The sequence below is a fragment of the Asparagus officinalis genome, chromosome 9 (genome assembly GCF_001876935.1).
Source record: "Asparagus officinalis chromosome 9, Aspof.V1, whole genome shotgun sequence".
Classification (NCBI taxonomy): Eukaryota; Viridiplantae; Streptophyta; class Magnoliopsida; order Asparagales; family Asparagaceae; genus Asparagus; species Asparagus officinalis.
In genome coordinates, this window is record NC_033802.1 from 3,258,457 (window position 1) to 3,268,625 (window position 10,169).

Below are 10,169 nucleotides of genomic sequence, written 5' to 3' on the forward strand. Positions count from 1 at the left end.
TATCTTTCTCCTCTCTTATTATAGAGTGTCCATGGACACTCTATAAAAAAACCGTTATTTTTAAAATCCTCCCTTTCTCTAGTTTTCCTCCCAGCTCACCTTCCTATTTACAAATAATGAAAAGAAAAGACATAAGTCATAAATTCTCCATTCTGACATCATAAACTTTGACGGAGTGAATATAACCATCTACAACCATAGCCATCCCATCAAGTAAATGCTGGGACCAGAATTTTTCAGCATGTGCCAATTTGATTTAATCTACGCCATCTCCAATTAGCTCAAATAAATAAATACAAAATGATAATCTGCGGAGTGTAACCACAAAAATTTAGCTTAATCTTGGCTAAAATTTTTTGAAGGGAACATGTATTTTTTTTTATACAAAAGAATCATCAAGCTAAATACAGTTAGCTGTTACCTGATCTTTCCTATAATCAAAAGAGAAACAACTGATCTTTAAGTCGAAAAATCACTGACCAGAGGTAATTTCACCAATGTTCCTAGCAACTAAACTTTCTGTAAACTTTTTTTCACCTTGCCTCCTTACTAATTTAACCACTCAAAATCATTTGACCCCTCTTTTCAGCCGAATGTATTTATCGACTGTAAATATACTTAATTCCCGTATATCCCTTTCAAATCTCCTATATAATGTATCCTCTGCAAGTAATAAACCAACCAATCACCCGTATAACTAATCAATGGATGCCGTATATATCCGTAACTCTCCCTCGATATGTCAAAAATCAAAGAATTCCTCAGAGCCCTTGAAATATCTGCAGTTATGGACCTCCATCGCCTTCTTTTGGTATTCTAAGTTCCTTATACGCATCGACTGTTTCTGAAATAAAACCCCTCAATGCTTCAAATACTGGAAGCAACCCAGTTTCGAGGGTAGAGGAAGCTGCCTCTTGCACTTGTTTCGCAATTTGCCTGTGCTTGGTTCTCTCCTCTTCCAATCTTTTTCTCGCCAGCTCTAATGCCTTCCTGGTGTCATCTTGGTAAACTTGGCCAGCATTGGTTGCAGAGACGACATCTAGATTATTTCCTTGTATCCTGCCATCCCTTTTCAAAGTGTTGAGCCTTTGGTCATAATCTCTGGACAAAAATTCTGCCTTCAGTTTCAGACGCTGCTCTTCATCTTGACTTTCCCATAGATTGTGCACGTGCACAGCAAAATTATGCATTGCTGTCATAACTTCTGATTCTGAAACCCTTAATAATGCATTACTCCAATCATTCGAGACGACGAAAACAACAGGAGCTTTGATCCTGCTCGGGGAGAAAGGTAGAATCCCATCTTCTGTTTCTTCCTCTTCTTGTGGAAGCCATTTCATGAGCCATCCATTTAAGGCTTCAACATAAGATTTCTGGATGCTGATCCAGTTATAGAAACAAGAACACCAGTTCACAAGTTGGATCTCCAGTTCTTTGGTGGCGTTTGCGACTATATGTCCATGGACCCCAGTTTTAGCCCTGAGATTGTGGGTTTTACTATCAAGTATAGCCTGCAACTGCTTCCGATGACATTCCAACATCGACTTCCACATTCTTATCAATCTGCATAAATTTTGAAAAAAGAAAAAAGAAAAAACTAATGAACGTCTATATCTAATATGTTATCTCGTACAACTGTATAAGAGTAAAATATTAATTAACCAAGTACTACTTGATGGCATGTCGACCATTAAGTAGGAGTAAATACTCATTCTTTCTCTTTCCTGTTTCTTTTAAAATGGCTTTTATACAACCAATCTACAAGATACAAAACATTCATGACATCCAGATCAAACAAGCTAATTAAGCATCGATCTCAAATTTTTTGGTATACAAAGTAGCAGCTTGGCAATAATTCTTCCTTGCTTGTGATAAACAGAAGAAGGCACAGTGATGAGGAACAGTAGATATATATATAAACTTTAAGAGATAAGAAAATATTGTGGAATACACAATATAGATTGATGGTCTTAGACATATCTATTAAGAAGTGAAGTAGATAACGTGAACAAGAGACTAAGAACTAAATTGTGGAATTTAAAAGGAGAGAATTTAATACATTTTAAAGATAAGATAATGAAAGAAGATATATGGAACATAGATAATGAGACTAATATTATGTGGAATAACATGTCTTCTTATATTAAGAAAGTGACTAAAGATATACTAGGAAAATCTAGATTAGACGGTAAGGAGAGTTGGTTGTGGAATGAGAGTGTGCAAAAGGTTATCAGAGAGAATAAAACTTTATATAAAGAGTGGCAAAAGTGTAAAAGTAGGGAAACCATAGAAAAATATAAACTAGTAAGGAAGGAAGCAAAAAAGAATGGTTAGTGAGAATAAATACAAGGCTTATGAAAATATTTAAAAGAAGTAGAATCTAAGGAGGGAGAGAAAAGTATACATAAGCTTGCTAAGATTAGAGAAAGGAAGAGTAGAGATTTGAGTAATATTAGATGTATTAAAAGTGAGGATCAAAGAGTTCTAGTGACCGACGGAGAAATAAAAGAGAGGTAGAGGAGTTACTTTTATTAATTGTTTAATGATAACCAAACAAGTGAGCAAAATAGAGATTTTGTCTATATAGTGAATTATAGAAACTATAGATATTATTGAAAAATTAGGATTAGCGAGGTTAAAGATGCTTTAAAGAAAATAAAAAGTGAAAGAGCCTACATGATATCCCTACTGAAGTTTGGAAATATCTTGGAGATAAAGGCTTAGGATGGTTAACTAAACTATTTAATAAAATTATTATCGAGACGAAAAAAATGCCAGATGAATGGAGGATTAGTACTTTGATACAGATATATAAGAATAAAAGGGGTATACAAAATTATTCAAATTATCAAGGTATAAAAGTCATAAGTCATACTATGAAACTTTGGGAGAGGGTAGTTGAGCAAAGACTTTAAGTCCTTATTTTTTTGCATTAGTTATGGACCAACTTATTAAGCACATTCAGGATAAAATCCCTATTTACATTAGTTATGGACCAACTTATTAAGCACATTCAGGATAAAATCACTAAGGATCAACTTTAAGTCCTTATTTTTTTGCATTAGTTATGGACCAACTTATTAAGCACATTCAAGATAAAATCCCATGGTGTATGTTATTTACTGATGATACAGTATTAGTTGATGAAACTAAAGAGACATTATTTCTAAAGTAGAAAGGTGAAGACAAGCTCTTGAATCTAAAGGTTTTAGAATTAGTAGAACAAAAACAGAATATATGGAGTGTATTTTTAGTGAATCTAGGAAAGGAAGAGAGCCTATGGTACATATTGATGGCCAAGAAATACCTAAAACTAATCATTTTTGCTATTTAGGATCAATCATAAGGCATGATAATAAAATAGAGAATGATGTTGTGCATCGAATCAAATCGGGATGGTTGAAATGGAGAAGTGCTTCGGGAGTCTTATGTGATCGTACAATACCAATGAAACAAAAGGAAAAATTATATAGAACAGTTATAAGATCAACTATGCTTTATGGGTTAGAATGTTGGGCAATTAAAAAACAACATGTTCAAAAAATGAGTGTAGCAGAAATGAGAATGTTGCGATGGTCTTGTAGGTATACATTAAAAGATAGAATAAAAAATGAGTACATCTGTAGTAAAATAGAGGTTGCGCCTATTGAAGATAAAATGAGAGAATAGATTAAGACGGTTTGGTCATGTACAACGGAGACCCCTTAGTGTACCGATTAGAAAAATCGATAATGTTAGAGTTAATGGGGCTAGGAGATCTAGAGGTAGACCTAGAACGACTTGGTTAGCAGTAATTAAGAATGATATGATTAAGACTAACTTAACAGAAGAGATGACTCGTAACAGAGTGGAATGGAAAAATATGATTCATGTAGCCGAGCTCAAACATTTGAGATAAAGGTTTGGTTGTTATTATTGTTGTAGATGGAAAATAGAAGCAAGAAGGCTAAGTGCGCAACAAACAGGTAGAAGCTAGAGGAAATCATATGAAGAATATTATTCACGTTCCATACGCACAGCAGTTCAAAATGTGGGAAACAACATTTTCACTTGATGATCCTCAGTAACTTCTTAATACATGCTGGAAAGAGTTGGCATACAAGAAGTTGGTATACAAACAAGAAAATGTGGCATAATATGAAAAACACATGGGAAAGTGTTGAGAATACAAGAAACGAATGTGTGATTGAAAGATTGATTTGTGGTCTTCCCGGTGCATAGTGCTCTCTTAAAGTGTTCATGGAACCTACTTACCTATAGTATGCTAGTGAGTTTTTAGTTAATACATTTAGAGGATTAAAAAATGCCTATGTAGCTGCAAATGCCATTAATTATACAATCAGAAAACTTAAACTATTTTCATGGGTACTTCTACCCGTATCTGATGCATCGTGAATGCTTGGCTACCCAAATACTTGGATACTTTCTAAGACTTCTATGTTATTGTACATATGCTGGACACATATCAGTGTCTAAGAAGGTTGAATGTACTTGGCTACTCAGATGCTGGAGATATAATACATGAATGATGACACTCACAACACAATCTGATTTGCTGATGCATCTATAAAATTTATCAACTTTAAAATCACTTTTCTTATAAACAAATGTCATTTCTATACTGCAATATATAATTCACAGCATGATGAATGATCATGTTTAACTAAAATCAAAGATGAAATTTAAAAGAACAAGACATGGGATAGTATACATGTATAAGACAAGAAAAGTACCTGCAACTGATGCATATAATTGTCACACAATCGGGCATCACAAACTTTTAGATAAAGATAAGTAGATGAAGAAAGATTTCTGTCAAGCTTACGTACCGTTTGATTAATTCGACAAGTTGGGGCTGCAACTCATCATCTCTTATCTTATGAATCCTACTTGAAATGGTATCCACCGACCTAATAACAATGCTTAATTTCAGCTGCAACTGTTTTATTGATGCCCGAGTGGAATCAATCTTATTGGACTCTGCTCCTCGATTGTCCAAACGTCTTAGTCTCCTCCATTTCTTTTCATAAATGCGTCGTAGCTTTTCTTCATCCTAACATAACCACCTAAGGAATTTTAAAAGATGTGTTGATTGTTGCCTTCAACATTTAAAATTCCTTCAGAAAATAAAAGGATCCAGACTTTGTATTATAATCCACAAATGCAATATGAAGTAATTAAACTAATTAGCCAAAAATCATAGTCACAGAATGATGTGCATGGACAAGTTGAGGAAGTATTGCAGCAGAAGTAATGACAAAGATCATCCTTGCTGTTATCAGGATATCACTCACTCAATTTAACAGTGTTATCAGGAAATGAAGTCCAACAGTTGATGGCATGAACCACGAAATTTCTTAACACAGAATGCTGCCAATTTGTTAAACCTCAGAACAATAAGATGCAATTATTATGGAATAATGCCAAGTGCTTACACCCTAGAATTACATAATACCAGTACATCTAAACTAAAAGGCAATGGTCATGTATAGACTGATGTCACATAAAAAACACCCTATCTTTGTGTTTGTAAACAAAATATATCCATATAGTTATGTACTACTTTTGCTTACAAATACAATAGTAGTCCATGATGCTAAATATGTTTAAGAAATCTGTATATAATAAAAAAACAATCATTTGTCAAGTTTTGGCAATTTTTCAAATTTCTATCATGTTCCAGAAAGCTGGTATATCAGCTCATACCATCAATACGGCAATATGTCCAGAGGGGTTGATCATAGGTAATACTAATAGTATACTTTATATATTTATTTTTTGGGTGTTCTGTCTTTTATCCTCTTATTGCTTGCTCTTGTTATGATAACAGATGTTGCCAATAGGATTCTGTATTGGTAGAACTAAAGTAAACTGTAATCAGGTTAAGTCTAAGACATGCTACAAAAATTAAGAATTACCTAAGACTTTTCCATGATACCATCCTTCAACTGACTATTCTTAGATGTTGCAGATATTTTTTCATGTGTTAAAGCCACTAGGCGATGGAAGTTTAAACCCTTTTGTGTGCGTGTGTACGTGTTTTTTTTTTGGGCTCAATTCACTTTGAACTTGATTTGTAAGGGCTTATGAGGGCACCGGTCAGCCTGGACTGGTGATTGTTAAATAAAATTGGATCTCAAATAGACAATTTCCCCTTAGCAGGTTAACATGCACTCAAAAAGAAAAGATGCACATTAGTTTGACTGAGGATGAAATGGTTATTGTTTTGGCTGTGGTTGAGCTGTCATTGCTGCCATCGTCATTGTTGTTATCGGACTTAGGTTGCAACAGTAACCCATACACAACTTATAGCAAATAGCCCAGGAATAAGATATCCAGTGTTTAGCTGAAGCCCCACTTATTTGGTATCAGTTGCTTAGTATACTCATCAAACTTGAGATTTGGCTCAAGGTCATTGAAAGCTCACTCTAGTATGTTCACTAACCTACAGAGCCTACCTTGAAGAAAATTTTTAAGTTCATCTAAATAATTGGAACAAAAAAGAACAGCAAAAACATCAGGTTATGCAGTTTGCATGACAACCCTAAACAACTCTAATAGAAAATCACAATTTCTTGTCTTGGTAGATTTAGTTTCATGAAGAAGACTCCCCAGTATAGGGCTTCAAATAAAAATAACAATTTGTCTTAAAAGGGATGTTGATAAGGATCGTAACTAATTTCTCAAAGAATGTGATGTACCTTAACCTCCTTGTAAAGTTTCTTCTCCCATACATATAACTTCTCCAAAGTCGATGACAGATTGCCAGGCTTTATACCAATGCGATTTTCAGAGACAGCAGGATTATTCCTGTTCTTTGTTGGCCTTGTTGCAGAACTTTGTGAATGCTTAAAAGGTCTTGTAGATAAAATAGAAAGTCCCATGGGTTCCCAAATCCTGGAAGATACAACTGCAGCAATAATTATAAGATATATAGATACATAGATGTCATTTATATAAGCCTTAAGAAATTCTGCTAGTTATTCCAATAACAAAGGATTATCAAGAGAAATAGTTACAGTAATACAGAAGCTCTCTTTTCAAGACTTTTTGTTTCTATCTTAGGAGAATTCTAGCAGGGGAAAATGAGTACATAAATGATTACTCAGGTGTGTCAACTACATGAAACTTTTCATGTCTAATGGAAAAGGATCAATTTATAAAACATATCAACTTCATAATACTCGGATGATTTGCATCCCTTCCCTTCTTCTCTCTTTCTTTTCTTTTTCTTGAATATGTTTGAGCTGAAAAGCTTCCAACTAAGACACAGAGACGGTAGATCATTTCATATATTTATTAATTAGTTATATAAGATATATTGGACTCGATACTAGTTCTTGGCTGGCAGGAAACCTTGCATTTCATATTAGAACCTCAAAAAATAAATAAATACATAACAGTTCCTATCACATATGTAGATAGAAGTGTGAGGCTAGAAATAGATGTCGGAGGTTGGGAAAACTTGGTAGGATAAAATTAAAGAACACGATCCTCTACTTTCTGGACCACTTAGCATGATAAAATCCAGTTCACCAGAATTAGAGAGCACATGAATGATCACCAAAAGCCACAACATGTAAAGAACCTAAAAAGTATAATAGTAACACGAAGGTGACGTCATTGCATCCTTCTAAATCTAAAGAAGCAATGTATTAACAGTGAATCGAGTTTCAGAGCTAAATAGACAACCTTCAAAATTGAATGGTAAGACTCCTAAAATTCTTTGAAACCTTAGCATATTTGGTTGTATCAATTTGGTGAGATGACAGGCAAAAAAACCTCAACGGTTACTTAGAATCTATACCTATCAACATAGGAAAAAAGAAAATAACTGGTTTTGAATAAAAGCAAAATAATGAGGAAAGAAATGAGGGCATGCGCACCTCTAGAAATTCTACTCCTCGATCTATAATTCAACTTTCCCACCTCTAGCATCCTCGAAACTTCTTCACCACAATCAGCTGCTGATTGAAACAATTTCTTGATTTCTATCACTACTTCCATAATGTCCCTATTCCCATTAGCGGCCGCCAAGTTAACATTGCTCGCCCGACTCTCCTCCTCCAAAGTCACCCCTTCATCCTTTGCCTGCCCTTCGTTCTCCTTAATGCTGCTCTCTTTACTACCCCCACTTATGCTTATACTCTCTTTCTCGTGTTCCGAATCAATGCTCTTTTCAATGTCCTCCTCTGGCACCGATCTCGAAGTTCCTTCGCCAAAATCCATCACTTTCTTCCCTTTCTCCAATGTGTCCTGCTGTGTTTCATCCTCGAGATCAGGAATCCCTTCCCTCTTTCTCACCTCACTTGAATTAGTACTGCTTGACGCCGAGCTGACCCCATAATAACCAGAGTACTTCCCTTGCTCATACGAATTGAAAGGATTAAAGAAATCCCAAGCAGATCCCCCTTCAGCAGCCGGCGGCGGCGGAGGATCCGATCGGATAATTGTACGGATAACCCCAATCGCTAGGGTTTTGATAAATCGTCGTCGGGATAGCAGTAGACGACCTCATAAAATTCGAATTAGGGCTAATTTGAGGCGAACTTTTCAAAGATTTCTCCGATCCCGACTCCGATGAGAGGTGGAGATGCGATCCATCGTCATCAAGCGACAGAGAGTGAGATAGAGGAGTAGCCGACGAGTCGGAATTAGACTTGCTCTCTCGCCTGGGCACCGGCGGAGTTTATCACCGGAGACGAACCGGCGCTGACGGGGACCCACGAGCTCCTCTTGGACGAACCTCTGTAATCGCTCTCGCCGACTCCGCGCATGATCGGACGTAAGTCAGACGTGGCCGGCGGCGAGAATGGAAGCGGCGGTCGGCGGCCGTCTCGGATGAGGGATCTCCTCTCTCTGCAGAGAACGATCAAAGGTGTGTCGTCGATCTTGGAGGCGCCGCATCCCATGAAAACCCTAACCCTAGATCGAGTCGGGCTCGTTGCCGTCCATCAAAACTCGATATTATTTCGATTTTTTTTAAATGATGATGATGATTATTATTATTGAGGAAAGAGGATCTTTTTTATGTTTGGTAATTTTTGAAACGGAAATTGGAGAGAGAATTCGGATCGAGCGCGCGAAGATGGAGGGGAGGCACGCGCGCGAGGACGTGGCGGAAATTACGGTCATGCCATTGGGTTTCCGTTGGGGTTTGTTGTCGTTTTAGGGCCCTAAGGTCAGGGTCGGTGACCGTGTGGGCCCCCGCTTGGTTTGAAAAAGGTTTTGGCCTTTTCATGTAAAAAATATCTATAGGGATACTTTTTAATATAAAAATTTTGTTTTTAAATAGGAAAAAAGTCGTTTACTTTTAATTTACACTAGTACAAATATCAGTGTTTCTCATGCACCCAAACTACAAAGTTTGCTTACATTTAAGCCCAATAATAGATTGCAAAGGGCTAAATACCATATTGGTATTTTAATTCCACCCCATTTACAAATATCAGTGTTTCTCACACACGTGACGAACTCTCACCGAAAAACTGGTCGCCGACAAGAAAAATAGCCTTGTTGGTAAGTTAAATCAATTAAAATGCCTTAAAGCAGGTTTGTCTAATTAAAATACCTTCTTGGTAAATGGGGTGAAATTAAAATATCAATATGAGTATTTAGCCGATTGCAAAGTGTATAGCTACATAAAATAGAGTATTTAGTTACACGCCATAAAATATATACATATGCACCCTATGGTATGTACTTATACATTCTGTAGGATATAGTTATGCAGTCTCGTTATGTATTTTGAGTTTGAAAATATCGATGTCAGTTATCGAACAGCGGATTTAGTTAGGGATTAGTGTTAGATTAGGGTCCTCAAACTCCTTCAGATGACTGGCTTTGTAGATCGATGTTCTTCCCTGCACATGAAGAATTTGTGAGAGGTTGGAGTTGAGTTCTTCGTTTGTTCCTCAGACAATCAAGTCAGCATTTGAAATTGAGTGCGGAAATGTAGTGATAGGAATTGTTCAGAGTTGCATGAAAAGCAGAAGCAGTTACCTTATGCAGTGCAGATCCCTTTTATAACAGATTAGAATGGCATGAAGGTAACCGTGGCCTAGTCTAGGCAGGCAGTTGACTCTGCATATGTCTCTACAGGTGTCAGTTGTTGAAGTGGGTGAGTCATCCTTGATTGGATGTGAGGATGATCGAGGACGGTTGGTGAG

At 36.4% G+C, this 10,169-nt stretch overlaps 1 protein-coding gene across 1 annotated transcript; it reads right to left on the bottom strand.

Annotated features, from left to right (window-relative positions):
• On the bottom strand, window positions 270-9,039 carry LOC109824181. Its single transcript, XM_020390716.1, has 5 exons — window positions 8,747-9,039; window positions 7,887-8,513; window positions 6,702-6,910; window positions 4,830-5,053; window positions 270-1,563 (listed from the first exon to the last, which is right to left on the bottom strand). The coding sequence occupies exons 1-5, from the start codon at window positions 8,910-8,912 to the stop codon at window positions 786-788; spliced, it is 2,004 nt and encodes a 667-aa protein (XP_020246305.1). The 5' UTR covers window positions 8,913-9,039; the 3' UTR covers window positions 270-785.

Coding starts and splice junctions, on each gene's coding strand:
- LOC109824181 (XM_020390716.1), bottom strand. CDS start 8,912: ATGGGATGCGGCGCCTCCAAGATCGACGACACACCTTTGATCGTTCTC. Junction 6,911..7,886: donor GAGGAGTAGAATTTCTAGAG/GTGCGCATGCCC, acceptor TTATTGCTGCAG/TTGTATCTTCCAGGATTTGG. Junction 1,564..4,829: donor CTTGTCGAATTAATCAAACG/GTACGTAAGCTT, acceptor AAATTTATGCAG/ATTGATAAGAATGTGGAAGT.